We start from the raw sequence: 16,574 nt of genomic DNA, 5'->3' as shown, positions 1-16,574 counted from the left end.
GGGCCAAAGGACTTCCGTACATCCAACCCAGCCTTTACATGACATTTCACACTCCGGCCACCTCTGCTGGAGGAGAGTGTGTACATGAATGTGCGGCATAGCATGTGTACAGAAAAAAAACGTATACTCCGCAAGGAAAAAAAACGCAAGATGTGTGTTCTTGTATAATTTTAAGTGTGCATGTGTGAAACTGAGAGTGTTTCCTCATCTTCCCACCGGGTGGGAGGTGTCAGGGAAGTCTTATGAGGGCGAGAAAGACACAGAACGAAAGCTGATCCCCGATGCTACAGGATCACTATCCTGGATATCCTGCTAACGATGGCTAACGCAGCGGCTTTTGTGCAGCATTAATGCGCTTTATTGTGACAAATGATTTAAAAAGCATGATCAAATCCACATATATAGATCTAAAAATCTGTTGTGTTTTAGTCCTCCTGCAGTTCCTTAGTTATGTTCTAACCAGTCGATGTGTTGAAGTCGGTGGACAGTTAGCTCGTTTGCAGCGGCGACTTGAGCTGCTGTTGCACTGGCATGCAGGGAGCTGCTGGTGTCAGATATCCAGGCTTGACATGCAGTAAATCATCATTGCCCTGTTTTACGAGCCACCGTTAACGGAACAATATGACGCAACGCTGCGAAAGAAAGAAAGAGACAAGAGTCTGTATGTCAAAGCACTGTCATATTTATTACCAAGAGAAAAAAAAATTACATTAAAGGCATATCATAGTCATTTGTCACAGCTGTTATTTGAACATCTTAAATAGATTACTTTGACAGTTGGATACGGTAAAACACACTGTTGTCGACAGTTAGCAGATTGCTGCTGGGAGCACAGTTCCTCCAACTGGTTGCCAGGTTGAATCTGATTCAACCTGGTTGAATCTGATTCAACCTGGCAACCGCGAGGATTGAACACAGGAGCATGCACCCTCAAACTAGGGCTGCATGCAGAATCTCATTATACAGAAAACACCTGAAATCGGATACAAAAAAAAAAGAAAAAAGGAGAGTGGATAACTGCAACAAAGCCACATGTTGATGTGTTGGCAGAGGTTCAGCACAGAAGAAGCAAAAAGCCACAGCAACACTGGGGAACGTCGTGGATGTGTTTTCATCTCGAACTCGGCCTTTCTTGGCAACTCTCGTCAAGCAATGTGTTGAGCAGAAAAGTCCTTACTATTTACACGGGGAGAGGGTTTTCCAAGAGGAAGGGAACAAGCTTTATTGAAGTGGAAAGGTATCACATGATGACAGTCTCAGTCTGAAGAGAATAGGAAATGAGAGGCCGGTGCTTCAAGGCAGGACTTGGGGTTCTGGTCATGGGGCTCGGGGGGCGAGTAAGGGGGCTTGGGGAGCGGTACATTGGGCCTGATGGGGCGGTGATCCTGGCAGTAGGGGTGCGACTGGCCCATCTGGAGGGAGGTCGCTGGTTGGCTGGCCGTGCAGGACGAGAGAAGCTCCTGTTGGTTTGGGCTTGGGAGAACTCGGCTTGGTTTGCCTGGACGGACTAAAAAAAAAAACGGGACAAACGTCAGCTCATCCAGAATCAGTTAAACTGATGCTGAACTTAATTAATAAAGAGGTATAAATAAACCTACCTGCTGTTGATCCTGTCTGTAAGCTGTGTGTCCCGTTTTGGGACTGGAGCTGTACTCGTGTTGGATCTCCAGCATGTCCAGCAGCTCGATAAGTCCTTCATCCCCCACTCGGCCAGAACCAGGCAAGTCCTGCCCCCTTAACCCTCCCCTGTGGATCCTCTGAGCTCCAGAAGAAGCTGATGAGACCCTGTAGTCCATTTTGGGCTCCACATGTTGGAGTGCGGGCTTCCTTGCCAGTCCTCCATCTCTGTCAGCCCCGCTGTTAGCCCTGGGTCTAATCTTTGGGCTTCCCGCCACCTGTGATCTCCTCTGGGACTGCTGAGGACTCCGCTGGGCCCCTTTAGATCCACCATAGCCTCCTCTGTGATCTTTTTGGTTCTGCCTACCAGAGTCCGATACTAAACCCCATTCTTGGCTGGGCTCTAACTCTGCTGTCAGCACGTCACAATCTGCTTGGCATTTCTGGGTAGGCACACGCACGGGCGCCCTGCCGGCGACTGCAGTGGCTCCCAGAGCTCTGCGCTGACAGCCAGGGGTGGGGCACTTTGGCTCCGGGGCCAGTCCCTGATGGGTCACCACCCCTGATTCGGTGAGCATTTTGCCCTCGTTTTCTTGAAGCATGGCCCCAAACTTCCTGAGAACAGAAGGGCTGCCGCACTTCCTATCTCCCAGGACACCAGGAGCGAAGGACTTCCTGTCCAGAGCAGGTGATTCGGCCGTCGCGTTTGGGAGCTGCGAGCGTGGCTGTACAGCAAAAGCATCCCTTTGTCCAAGAGGGGGCTTGGCACCTGTGTTTTCTTTGTTGGGGGAGCTCTCTCTGCAGGGGGAGCCCTTCATGTGAGATACTTGGTTCTTCCTGTTTTCAGTCTCCTCAAAACTGCCCAAAAACTGCTCCTGACCGAGCCTGAACCAAACAGAAGCAAACAGAAAATGTGATTAACCGGTGTTTCCCCCTCACATCAGTGTACAACATGTGATAAGTCCAGTGTGAAGTCACCAACCTGTCATTTCCAGAACTTCTTCTGATCTCATTCTGGTATGCAGGGACGTCCGGGCTCACTTTGATTGTGTCACTGAAGCGCTGAGAGAATAGTGGGGGAAATATATTCAAAAACCATCCACCATCCTCTTAAATTAAGAGTGTGCTACTTCAGGATCTCTGGCAAGCTTCCCTTTACTGTACCTTACCAAAACTCAACCTCAGCTGACCCTTGATCATCACTCGATATAGCCCCGCTAAGACTATTCTGATCTACTGTACTTCAGTGATGGAAGTGCACGTGGCTTTTAATGTGGATAAGGAAACAGTTTTATGTCTTGGCTTCCTACTTGTCAGGAAAAAAAATCAAGTTGGGAAAGACAGAATGTGAAACTAACTCCTATCTGGTAACCTGTATGTAAGCAGACTGGAAGGAACCACCTCACTGTAATCAATATGGTTCCTGACTGGACCCCAGCTTTCACTCATGTCATGACCGCCTATCTGGTTTCCTCAGATGTGCAGATGCCAACAGAATGAGGCATAAGGCAGGGAAAAGGTAAGAATCCTTTACTCACCACGTGGCGAGCTCCGTTGTTCTTCCGGCTCATTTGCTTGCCCTGCCCCAAGTAATCCTGCAATAAGTCTCCGATCTCTGAAACTCCATTGGCGCGGCAGTAACCGTAGCCGTTCTGATGACTCACTGGGTAGCTGTACCCATTGGGGCTATAGTTACAGCCGTTACTATAGTGATGCGGCACAGTTATAGCTCCGGAGTGACTCTTGCCGTGATGACCGGGCGCATAAAGACCATCACCATGGTGCTCCAGCTCGCCACCGTTCTTCTGGTTGTCAGTGGTGATGTCGTTTGCTCCTCTGCGGGCCTGAACTTCATTGTACAACTGAAAAGTGAAAAAAAAACGAAGGAAAACATTAACGACTTCCACTTTCTTTGCTGTTTACCGGGTGTACTCTTCACATATAAATGAAAGAGTACGCTAACTGACTATAATCAACGCAACAGGAACCGTTTACACAACAAACAAGTGTTAAAATGATCACAAATCATTGCACAACCTAACCTAAATTTACGCTCAGCACATGTTATTCCAACGAGCATCTGTTTCCCGCTGCAACCATTAATATATCCTTTAGTATCCGGTTTCAGACTCCTGTTGTGTGTGTGTGTGTAAGAGTGTGTGTGTGTGTGTGTGTGTGTGTGTGTGTGTGTGTTCAGCCTGTCCTTCAGTACATCACAGTTTAATTAGCTTGTTAACATTTGTCTGTATCAGTGCTCCAACAAGGCCATGAGGTTGAGTAAGTCAGTGCGCTGCCAGCAGTTTATTATGGTGCACCAGCGCACGCGCGCACACACACACACACACACACACACACACACACACGTGCAACACACGCGTATTACACCAATTAACACACACACTCTAGGGGATTATGGGAGCAGTTTCATAACCTGGAAACTAAACCATCAACATTCTCACACACCACAGTGAGAACACTGTCACAGTTGAATCATTGTTAAACCAAGCTATTAGAACATTTCTATGCAGATGAATTTCTTTATTTCTCTGGTAATATCTGAATCACTACAGTCAAGTTAAAAGAAAACAAAAATGATTAAAACACAAGCTGATTTAATTTAACTTCAACATCTGGGTGTAGTATTTTAATTGTAGAGACCAATAAGCGAAGAAAGGAAAATAAGTTGATTTACGACACTAACGCTGGTGTATAAGAGTTGAAATCCCATGTTGTAGTTGTATGTCCAGCGACTACTCGTCTGCTGTTCCTGTTATATGAAACTTTACCTCTTCGATTTTTCTCTGGATGTCCTGCAGCTGGTCCTCCCACTCCTGCATCTCTGAGTCGAAGTTGTCCATCAGCTCCGGCCTCTCTTTGCCCCAGCCCCGGCCACCGTGCTCCAGCCCACGCTCCAGATCAATGGCTGCCATGACGCAGGCGGCTCAGTACCCAGAGGCCCTTTTCTTTTTTAAATGGCAATTTCCCCTTTCTCCTGTTTCACTTTGCGTTCAGTGGTCGCTGTCGGGTTGCCAGCGAGGGAGGGAGGGATCGATGGCCTGGAAACACTATAGAGACAAACACAAGGGGAAAAGGGAGTTACATACATTTTTATAGGACAATACAAATCTATGTTTCTGCGTCATTTAGCCCCTAATCTGGTTTTCAATCACTAATTTAGAACCCCGTGTTAATGCATTTTTGTCAGTGAGGTGCACGTGAAACCTTTTTATCCCCTTTTAACGTTTTCTCTGTCGCTGAAGTGACTCGTTACGCTGGACACTCACAAAGTTCAGGTATTCGCGGCACTCTCCTTTCACATTCTCGTTCGAACTTCACAGGCATGTAAGCCTACCTATGTAGCACGTGTGGACAAGAGTGTAGCATTACAGCCCTGCCAAGTGTTTGGACTGCTGGTCACTTTGACCTCCAGCCTGCCTCTGTACATTATGCCTCGCAACATGGGGAAGAGCCATGCTAACGTCAGCGTCCAACACCGAAATGTCTTCTTGGAAATGATGATGTGTCAGCCCTGGAGCTGCGGCGATTAATTAACACAGAGAGTGGAAATTCTCTGAGTCCAACTTCTTAAACGTGACGATACGCTAAATATCTTTGGGTTGTTGACAAAAGACGACATCTGAGGACATCTGTTTGGGCTTTATGAGATCAACATTTATCAGCATTTTATAGACCAGACAACTAATCCACTGATTGAAAAAAGCAATGGAAAGCTAAATGAACAATGAAAACAACCACGAGTAGCAGCCTTAGTCACATCTCGGATGGCAGGGCATGGTGAACGTGTGTCCCTGTGTGAGCAATAATTACCTAAAGCTCCTATAAAGTAAACAAAATCAAACAGGGCTTGTTGTTGTTGTTGTTATCATTGAATATGACAAGTATCCTGGCCGAAAGTGACCGAATGTACCAGCCACATCCCTCCCACCTGTGATGTAAGAGTACAGATATTAATAATCTTGTAACTATGCATAGTAAACTGGCTGCGCATGGGAGAGAGGAGACGGAGGGATGAATATATGTCAGAGAGGAAGACACAAAAAAGTTTTTTCCTTACATAATATATATATATATATATATATTTATACAGGTATGGAGAGAAAATATACCTTTTATACCTTAAAACTGATTCAGATTGAATTAAAATGAGTCAAAGTTTGAATTAAGTTGAAATAAAACGCCATAAGGACAAATGTGCTCAAAACTTTAAGTTTTTCCATTTATTCCGTCTAAATTATGATATTTTCAGCTGATGCACAATACTAATGTCAATTTATATAGTCCAAAATGTCCCTAAATCATAATTCCTGCTGCCTTTGAGGCCTCGGTAATAAACTGCTGTCCTTACCGTCCTCAACACACGAGTTCTGTCCAGTAACAATCCTCTGCCCGCTGCTGTCCCTGTGCGCTCTTGGAGCTCTCCAACACACTCGTCCGCTCCGCGCGGCGCGTCCCCCTCACTTCTCCTCCTCTGTGTTACGTAAAACACCCGGCGCACTGGGATTTAAAGGGGCCCCCTTTCTTCCCCCTGTCACGCCTCGGTGTCCGGGGGTTAAGTCCGGAGCGCTGGAGCTAAAAAGCTAAAGGGTAAACAACTTGTGTTCCAGCCGGAGTCCCCGGCCTTTATACCGCGCCCCGGTGTTTACGTGCGCGCGCCATTGGAGCCCGGATCACATATCATAATGTCAAATTTATTCCAGCATTTGAAGTCTCGATGGGACAACTGTCGTCACCAGCATCCCGGCTATAATTACCGGGGCTCACAGAGAGAGGGAAAGTGTTTACATAGCTATTTCAGCTGCCGCGGCCTCTCAGCCAATCGGCTGCTCTGTTGCTACTCCGCTTTCGGACGCTCGGGCAGATTTGGTCTTGTGACCACGCGCTACTGCAAATCATTTTTTCCAACGGGTGCCAAATGGGCGTGAGTGACACAGTGAGTAATAATGTGTCACCGTCAATAATATCTTTATTGAAGGTAGTCACGGAAAGGAAACTGCAAGGTGGATGCCTGGCATGTTTGTAGAAACATTTCATTCATATTTTCTTTCACCAACAAACTTAATTTTTCTTTTTTTTTTAATGATTCATATATTTTCTAAAATGCTAACCGATAAATATCACAGGCACATTCAGGTTAGCGTGTGTTGCAAAATTGTAACAGAAACAGTAAAATGTCTGAGATGTCATACAATGTCCTGAAGTAACCGGAACCTGCGACTGTTCTCGACTCATTCTGCTGCCGTGACGTCTGCAGACAGTTGCTACTGTTCATCACCATCAATTTACTGATGCCTGCCTCTAATCAGGGGTCCTGTTGGGAATTTATGCGGGGCCCCCACCACCACCACCACCTGCCTGGGACATGATCTGACACATGGCACTCGTTACGATCATCAAGCATTCCTTCCAGTTTGAAGCCCCACCGGGATCATCCGCCTTATTCCCTCCACCTGTTGTGTTCCCTAATGACAAATCCTTCAAGAGCGAAGGAGAGGGATGAAAACAAACGTTAACCTGACTTTACCTTCAGCCAGCGACAGCCGGATTGGACATCGAGTGTGGTTCTGAAAAACATAGAGGTGACTGTTGTCATAACCTGCATGGAAACATATTTAGGGACAAGGTTAAACCGGGACATAAAGCCACAGGGACAAATGATTTATGTTCCCCTCTTCCTTGAAGGCTTGTGACCTTAAAGCTCAATGTAAGCATTGCTAAACCCCATATGACCTCTGTTTATGAAATCTATTCTATTTACAGTGTTTATTGGCTATCTTTTAATGTGGAACATAATGTTTTAGCTTTCAGACGCGTCATTCTGGATTATTGCAGATAATAAACTATGTGGCAAAACAAGTTCATGATACTTGCATGTTTTATTCCCCCAGATGAAAACCACTTCAATGTTCTTTTAAAGCGTAAATGCAAAAAGCTAAACGCTGCAAGTGTACTACATTACGATTGTGTGACTTCAGCTTCTCGCTACATACTAGACACATTTCACATATTTTTACACATTAGCTGATCAATCTACAAGTTGTAAAGTTAGAGTTGTGTGCAGCTGTAAAAACAGACTTGTGAGAAGATGAGTCTCCGTGTTCAGTGCAATTACATTAAATGTGCCCCAACAACCTCTGTAGTCTCATTTAGCCACGTGTTAACAACCTGCACAAGGTTTATAATTAAAACATGGCGAATGTTATTTTAATATTGCTTAAACTTGTGGTCAGACCTTACTTCAGGCATCTATTTAAAAAAAACCCAGTCCTCTCCACACGAGAGCACCAGAAGTGCAAATGCTAACTTAACTGCGGTCTTTGGGAGTCAATCCTGCTGAGCTCTAGGGGAATTAGTCTTATTCACTTTCTTGCCACGATGTTTTACGAGATCAATTCCACTCTCACGTACGCTAAATAAGAACTTAAAGCTAATAGCGGTTCTCTAACTAGCTAGTGAAGCACGTAGATTGTAAATAAGAGGAAATGGCTAGCCTGGCTTGGTCAAAAAGCAAAAAACATCCCTAGAAGCAATAATTATCACTGGTTTACGTGTTTTATCTTGCTAGTTTAATCTTTTTTTCTTAATTTTTAAACTATTAGAGGCAAAATGAAAGCTAGGTTAGCAGCCGTCCGTCTGTATGCTAACCTAAGCTAATCAGCTGCTGGCTCTCGCTACATATTTAGCACACACTGCTGAATGTTATATCAGTTTTGTAACTTCATTCTTAGCAGCAAAGCTCTTTTCACATCGTAAGAAAATGTTTTGAAAGGTGTATATTCTATCTTATTAAATCCAACATGGACAACAAGTCTCCATTTGCCAATCAAAAGAAATTGATCGCCAGCTATGGTGATAATACAAGAAATTGTTTTGGTTATTTTTCAAGCAAAAATGTCAAATGTAAGTAACCTGGTGCCTTTCTTTTGTCATTTAGGATTAAGCAATTTGTATTCATTCACAGTATTTGGGCTCTGGGGAAATGTGCTTCGCATTTTTCACAACTTTTTGACGTTCTGCAAACTGAACGATTTATCAATTAATCATGAAGCTCCATGGACCCTAGAGCTGAAAACCTGTTTCTACACTGCCTGCCTGGATTGTAGTTCTTCATATTTTCCTGACTAAAGGGATGCTGCACTCCAAACATCACATATGACACATTTATAAATATATATTTTTTATAGAATTTAACCAGCTACAGTGTTGACAAGCCTGATTCTTAACACGCACCTTCTTGAGGGACAGATGTGGACGGTGATGTGTTGTGGAATATGTGGACTCCAGTGTTGAGTCTAGCCCGACTCTTCTTGAATGTGACTGCAGCCTTGACAAGTGCTGGGCTTTTCCTGTGCTTTTGGTTACCTTGGCAACAAAGGATGCGGGGGGGAGGAAAAAAAAAATCAAAAGAGCAAAAAAAAAACAAAAAAACAAACAAAAACAAATGAGGGATGATATGAATTAAGGGAGGCGTACATCACAGGACGAAGAAAAGAGTGAAGAGAAAGACTAGTTTGAAGATGGTGGCGTAGGAGAGGGACGAGAATAACACGAGTATGAGAATGAGCAAAATGATGGGCTGGAACATCTGGGCGGAGTGACAAAAACCAGAACAGATGAAAAACAAGAGGTTGGATCAAGTAAGAAAAAGGAAGAAGCAGAATCAGCATTAAACCCTTAGGGATATTTCACATTCAAACCATGAAACTCATTTCCATTTCTAATCTTAATCTCACCGACAGCGGCTCCTCCGTGTCCCGGTCCTCCAGCCTCGGCACTTCCAGTCTGTCTATGAAGGCTTGCAGTTCTTTTCGAAAGGCCTTCATCTGAGCATTGATGCGATACAGCAGCTCGTGTTCCCTGATCCTGCTTCCGTCCTCCTCTCCACCATCCTCCCCTCCTCTCCCGAACATCAGGTCGCCGTTTGAAACGTAGACCCTCGCCTCGGAGATGACAGTGGCCGTGTCAGCGATGAGCCGGTCGATGGTCCGAACGAGCCTCTCCGCTTCCACACGGATGTCGATCATTTGCTGCCTGTCGCGCAGGCTGCACCGCCCGCCCGGCAGGAAGCGGGCCAAGGCGGAGGAAGCAGCACCCTCGGGCCCCGTAGGGGTGTAGAGGCCCCTTGTGGGTGTCAGGCAACGGCTGCTGCCGTTATTGTTTCTGACCTCATCTGAGTCGCTCTCCCCGCCTACGGGCCCCTCGCGTTTGCGGTGCGGAGGGAGGAGGCGGGAAGACGTGGAGTCCTCGTCGCTCTCGCGGCGACCACTCGTCGCACCGCCAGCATCGCTCTCTGCGTCGCTGTCCCGTGGGCTGGGCCGCAGGGAGAGGTGGGAGGCCAGGTCATAGCGCTGCATGTTGGAGAGAAGCACACGGTTCTCGTACTGCAGCTGCATCACCTGAGGAAACACAAGAGGTGGAGAGTCATAACATCAGGACGTCATGAGGAAAGATTTATAAATACAACTTTTTTGTCGAACTAGCAACATGGCTGCATTGGTCTTTCGATGGACTGCCATGACGTTTGTCACAGATATTCATTTTCCCCAGAGATTTATTCATTTGTGGTTCTGCGTGAATATTCGTGTTCTGCTTAGGATGAACTCTGATACATTGTTTTATGTTTTGTCAGCTCATAATCAAAAGAAAATTATCAAATTAACATAAATATACTTGTAATACCTTTCCACTGAGGTCATTAATCTGCAGCCTGGCTGCCTTTAACTCCTCCTGCAGTGCTTCTGCCTTTGCTCCATCCATCCCTGCACCTCCTGCTCCTCCCCCGTGCCTGGCGCCTCCCTCGTGGGTGCCGGCTTTGAACCGCAGCTTGTTCAGCTCGCCAGTCACTCTCTTGTTCTGCTCTTCAGCATCAGCGAGGTTCCTCCTCAGCAGCTCTGCCTCGTCCTCCACCAGCTGCAGCTGCTGGCGGAGCTCCGTCAGATCATCGCCGAGGCCTCGCCCTGAGCCCGGCCCGCCCATCCCTCCGGACGCAGAGCTCCCGGCGCCCTCCCCTTCACCACGGAGGTCGTCAAGCTCGGCCCTCAGGCCGCGGTTCTCTACCTGCAGGGCAGAAAGGCTCAACACTTACAGAACTCCCACTGAGGTATTACTGCATTAACAGACTCATTATCTGCTCTTACCTCCAACTCGACTATTTTCCTCCCCAGGATGTTGGCCTCCTCCTCCACCAGGCGGAGCCGCAGCTTCAGTTCTGACTCGCGGGTCGTAGGCGGACCCCCAGCCTCTCCTTTAGGATGGGTGCTGTCCAGTTCCCCGTAGAAGGAGCGGTACTTCTGCAGCTCTTGCTCCAGACGATCCTTCTCTTTGTCGATCTTGGCCGTCTTCTTTCTCATGAGCACTGCTTCCTCTTTGATGAAAGCTAGCTGGCACTTAAGGTCCTCATTGTCCTCCTGGAGCACAGAGACAAACACAGGCTGCACAGTTAACACTCAGTAGCCACAGTTCAAACCTAATCCTGAGGTTCACCGAGTTCATTTCCGCAATAAGACATAAAGAAACATAAGCACATGAGATTAAAGAGAAGATTCTGTCCAACAGTCTTTCTAAGCTACAACGTTTATCACCGGATGTTTGACGTCTGCTAAGTCTAAAGTAATTGCTGGAGCTCTGCAAACTGTCAGCTTCCATTTAAACGTACTTTCTTGCAAATAATCGTAGCGCATGCTTTGGCCGGCTGATGCCCCGAGACAAAAAAAAAAAAAGCAAAAAAAGCAAAGCAAAATGTGAGCGAATCCTGCAGTATCTATGTATTTTCAACAAATCTCTGTGATATCTGGAATAAATGTTCATGACAAGAGTGCTAACGAATATGCACCAAGGCGGCTGAAGGTAAAGGATCATTATTTAAAAGATGAGATCACACACGGTGGAAACAAATGCCGAAAACCCATATTTCCAACACATTTTCACATAACTTCAGAAAACATTAAGTGTTCTCTGTAACAGAATTATCATATTATTATGAATGTACGAAAAGATGTCCACATAAACTGGGACACATAAGAAACGTCAACTGCTCTCACATGATTAAAGCTCCTCTTCTCGGTCTGTCATCAGTATGAATGTTCATTTTTGAAGCCTCTGTCAGCAAATACTGATGACGCCACTACTGTTGTGCATCCATAATCCTGATGATTTGCTTTATACGTTCTGACAGTGTGACTTATGCATGAAAACAAATGAAACATCTCTGTAAAAACCTCTCACCTCTGTAGGAGTCTGTGCTGGTTTCCTGTCTGTCTTCTGGACGTCCTTGCTTCCTCTCCTCTTTTGAGACTGTTGGAGGACAGCGAGTTGAAAAAATTACTCAAACTGATTCATTGATTACCAAAATATTGAAGCTGAAAAAGTACTTTAAGCTTTTTATTCAAAGGCTGAACATCGAAATTGAATTGCTTTGTGCTCATTCATGGACGTGGGTGACGTACCTCTTTGGTTTTGTCCAGTTCGTTCTGCAGGGCTTGTTTGGTCACCTCCACCTCGATGAGCTTCTGCCTCAGTTTCTCGTTCTCCTCCTCCGTCTTTGTGCGCTTCTCCTCCACCTTCTCAAGCTCGTGGTGCAGCCTCACGGACACGTCCTTCGCCACCTGCATGATTTGGATGTTTTTATCTGCACTTTTAATAATGTCTTGTAATCTTTTGGCATTTCAAAAACAAATACCTCCATCTATAAACCAGTAAAAGATTCGAGGCTACAAGCGTGCAATGCCACTGGGACAGATACAGTCCAGATGCACCCAGACGGAGCACCCTCCCCTCCCCTCTGTACCTTCAGGTCCTGCTCCAGACTCCTCAGCAGCTCCTCATCGATCTCCCCCGTCTGGGCGTAGCGCAGCCTCTTCCTCTCTGCCTTCCTCAGACGATACTGCAAGATCCGGCAGTTCTTATTGGCCCTCTCCAGCTCACGCCTCATCTCCTGCAGCTGACAAGTGTCCTCCTCGTAGAACGTGTCTCGCATCTCATCCATCTCGGTCCTCATCTCCTCGATTTCACACTGGCGAGGGAGGGAGGACGAGATTATTACTCGTCTCAGTTATGAGAGGTGGTCAAGATTAAGCGCGGCTGTGGCTAATCTCTGCTGTTTGTGGTTTCACAGTCTGACTTCTGACTTCACAGATGGATTAATGGCTGTTTTGGACGTGAGCCAGAAATGACTCAACTTTAGACACACGATTCAAAAACTCACATTTATTTCATGTCCCGTAGCTGGATGTGAGTTTTAATACACACACATATACATATACATATATATATATATATATATATATATATATATATATATATATATATATATATATATATATATATATATATATATATATGTGTGTATTTATCTCGTCTATGCTTTTTATATTTTCCTGCAGCTGGAAACAAAATGACACAAACGTGCAAATCACAGCTGTTGACCCCACTCTGGTTATCCCTAGTTTTAACACATGATACAATTGATCACAAGAGATCAATCAGTGTGATCAATATCCAATTAGTCATCTGTGGCCAGCGTTTTTTTTTTTGGTCTTAAATTTATGATCTGTCAAGACACTGAAGATGTTAAACACACAAATCAGTTAACCAGTAAACGAGTGCAAACATTAGATTCACTGCAGACAGATGCAGATTTTTAAACACAAACATTTTTTTTTTTCCTGCAGGCTTAATGTGATGCACACAGATGTGGCCTACGATTCTGGTGAGGTGACACTTTATTATATTTCATCTGCTTTATGTTAAATAGCTTCAAGTCGATGACAATGCACCAGAAAACATGAAGAAATAAACATGCATCCAACCTTTAGATCTTCGTTTTCATCCAGCAGTCTCTCCATCTCGTCCTCGAAGGCCTGGTCCTGCTGTGTCACGGACCCCGCCTCTGTCGCCTCTGCAGCCGGCTCCATCTCCACCAGCGCGGCCTCCTCCGCGCCCGTGTTGTCGGCCTTGGTTTGCATCCTCGCACCGGTTCTCTTGAGTCTCCTCTGCAGGTGGTACTGGATCAGTTCAGCCTGTAAGCATCCTCCCCTCCACAGACTCAACCCGAGGCCGCAGCCCGCAGACACGCCGCTCCTGTCCCCGCGGCCGCCCTCCTCTCCGCCGGCTCGCCTCGCTCTCTCCTCCGCGGAAAAGGACGCAGCTCCGCCGGGCAGCAAACGCTGGGAGGAGGAGGAGGAGGAGGAGGACGGGGGGTCGCGTTTGAGGCACGGCAGGCGGAGAGCGGCGCGACGGACCGGTGCTGATGAATCTGTCGGATCTTCCCCGACAGCATCCGCCCTGTTTGCTCCGACTACCTCAGCTTCAGCACCATCCGGGTGAACAGCTGCCCCGACGCGGCTCTCGGGCTCCCTCTCCCTTCCGTCGGCGGACCTCAAGCTCTCCCTCACCGCGGTGTTTCTGCTCCTTCCTGCGGGAAGAGGGGACCGGGACCTGCCAGGCTGTCTCGGAGCTCGCTTGGCCGCCCCTTCTTGGACTGTGGCCGGTGAGGGAGCCCGGTGCTGCCTCCTCCTCCTCCTCCTCCCTGCGCTATTGTCTGCTGACGATGATGGAGGAGTTGCAGCGCCGCCGGCGGCGGCAGGCTTCATCTTCTGCAAACAAACTCCAAAACTAAGGCTCGAATTTGCGGTTGTTTATCACGAGTGCACATGGAAATAACTGTAAATGAAATCCCAAATGTCTTTAAATGCAACTATCTGACTCTTTTTGTAACCAGGAGGAAGTTTGGAGACGCCTCCGCTGAGCCACTAGATGCCGCTTTTCTCTCCCTCAGCCTGACTCACAGAAACAACTTTAACAAGAGGCCTACTTGTTTTTGAGTATGTGTGTCCGGAACCATTCAGAGATGGACCGCAGCCTCCGGCACAGACGGACTGAACTTCTGTTAAAAAAAACAAAAGAAAACAAAAAAAACACTCCAAATGTAATGCGTTTTTTTCCCACACAGATACTCCTGACTTCTCCCCGCAGAGCTGTGACTGTGCAGAGAGCCGCTGACAGCACAGTCCCGCACACACACACACACACCAGGGCACCACCAGCCACTGCAGGGGCCACTGACCAGATGACGCAAGGGTGTACGTCAAACCCGGAAGCGAGTAGCCACCTCTCTTTCCTCCTCTCCATCTCGAATTCAGATTAGGTTTTTTTTTTTTTTTTTTATTGGCACGGTCACGATGATTGATGTATTGCTGCCAAAGCATTTTGCACAAAGTTTACAAGGTCAGAATAAAAATTTAGAATAATGGGCAGAATAGTAAAAACCTTAGTTGGTTAGAGCAGCTTCGTAAACTTAGATTTATACTGCAGGAATGCACACTTAACTACATTTTAAATGACAGTCTTGGCTTTCTAAAGCAGGGCTTTTATTCACAATATTCTTAAGACTTAAATGTCCTTCATGTAGAAGGAATTCGTGATGTGACTGACTTTATCCTACTAACTGCATTTGTTGTGCACTATTGCGGGCCGTCCACATGAAAACGCTCTTTTGCGAAAACGCACACGCATTGCATCGTTTTGGCCGACCGTCCACACGGATCCCGAAAACGCACTTTTTTGAAAACGGGTCTCAGGGTGGAGAAATCCGAAAACGCAGCCCTCCCGTTTTCATGTGGACGGCGAATCACTTTCCGAAACGACGACGCCATCGCACCACCCCTCGACCTGTTGCCTCGGACCTCTGAACCCCTCCACGTCTCATAACAACAACAACAACAACAACAACAATGGCGGACAACATGTTCGTGTTCGTGCCGCAGAAGATATTGAGCCTTTCTTGCCTTGTAGTTGAGTGTGAGTCGCAGCAGCAGTTCGACCTCATTATCGTTCCACATGAAAGATTCTGGTTTGCTTGCACTATAGCCATTTTCATCCTCTTCTTGTTCTGTTCGGTTTCTCCCGTCTACTGTTTGTTTGCAGCGCGCAAGCTTAATGCGCATGCTCCGTGTCTACTTCTCAGTTTTTGGTGAATGTTAAGCGCCACCTATAGACCTGGAGTATGAACTACAGCGGATTCGCACCTTGATAAAACAGAGGGTAGCCACCCTGCTCCCCACAAGGCGACAAAAATTATATATGTATATATATATATATATATATATATATATATATATATATATATATATATATATATATATATATATATAGCTGGCATGCCATGCCCATATGAAAAAACGCCCCTGACCTGAATGCACCTGATTACAATATTAAAGTAATGTAACTTGATTACAGTCAGTAAGTTTTGTATTAATAACAAATGAAGACCAGAGAAATTAAATATCAATAAAAAAGTAGCCTTTTGTGTATCCTGTCAACAAGTGTTCATCTGTGTTTGTTCTATTAATTTTTATCTTAACATCTGACAAGAGCAGTTACAGTAAATATATTTGAGTTTCTCTGGCAGGGACTCGACTTCAGGACAAAAGTAGATTCTTTGAACACAGCACTCCTACCTTACCAGCAGGGCTAAACAACTTTGAAGGGCTATAGAATTCTCTGGTTGAAATGACGTAAACACGTCAAATAAGTCCAGCCCACAGGTTTTCTGACGAATCCATGTCGTGCGCGTCAAAAGGGGCGGTCTTGCTCGTTTCCCGCGTGAAATTAGCGCATTTCCCTCCAAAAAGTTAGATGTGTATATATTTGTTTGACTGAGCGTCACTCTGGTCTCTTCTCTGAGGACGTGAACACGGTGAGTAAACTGTTCTGTACGAATCTGCTTTGTGTGTCCAGTTACCTGCTCAGTACAGGTGTATTCGTGTCTGTGTGGGAGGTTTACAGATATTTAATACTTATTGATCTCAGGTAATAAGTTCAAGTGATGTTCCTGAACATATCAGCAGCTCCACATAGTAATTACCTTAATGTTGTCTCAGTTGTGTGTGCGAATTAAAATGGCGCCAGCTTCCCTGTCCATGAGATTTGTTTCTACCTCA

General features: G+C 46.1%; 2 protein-coding genes across 2 annotated transcripts; both read right to left on the bottom strand.

Annotated features, from left to right (window-relative positions):
* Window positions 1-664: 664 nt before the first annotated feature.
* LOC119012837 lies at window positions 665-7,144 on the bottom strand. The gene is made up of 6 exons (XM_037087004.1): window positions 5,984-7,144; window positions 4,404-4,682; window positions 3,156-3,479; window positions 2,600-2,679; window positions 1,599-2,502; window positions 665-1,507 (listed from the first exon to the last, which is right to left on the bottom strand). The coding sequence occupies exons 2-6, from the start codon at window positions 4,545-4,547 to the stop codon at window positions 1,241-1,243; spliced, it is 1,719 nt and encodes a 572-aa protein (XP_036942899.1). The 5' UTR covers window positions 4,548-4,682; window positions 5,984-7,144; the 3' UTR covers window positions 665-1,240.
* A 37-nt stretch (window positions 7,145-7,181) lies between these two features.
* On the bottom strand, window positions 7,182-15,585 carry LOC119012836 (protein SOGA3-like). Its single transcript, XM_037087003.1, has 10 exons — window positions 15,420-15,585; window positions 13,443-14,228; window positions 12,422-12,646; window positions 12,081-12,239; window positions 11,860-11,928; window positions 10,773-11,042; window positions 10,315-10,692; window positions 9,369-10,031; window positions 8,866-9,220; window positions 7,182-7,199 (listed from the first exon to the last, which is right to left on the bottom strand). The coding sequence occupies exons 1-9, from the start codon at window positions 15,576-15,578 to the stop codon at window positions 9,110-9,112; spliced, it is 2,820 nt and encodes a 939-aa protein (XP_036942898.1). The 5' UTR covers window positions 15,579-15,585; the 3' UTR covers window positions 7,182-7,199; window positions 8,866-9,109.
* Window positions 15,586-16,574: the final 989 nt, after the last annotated feature.

The sequence above is a fragment of the Acanthopagrus latus genome, chromosome 22 (genome assembly GCF_904848185.1).
Source record: "Acanthopagrus latus isolate v.2019 chromosome 22, fAcaLat1.1, whole genome shotgun sequence".
Lineage (NCBI taxonomy): Eukaryota > Metazoa > Chordata > Actinopteri > Spariformes > Sparidae > Acanthopagrus > Acanthopagrus latus.
This window is presented reverse-complemented; position numbering and strand designations above follow the sequence as displayed.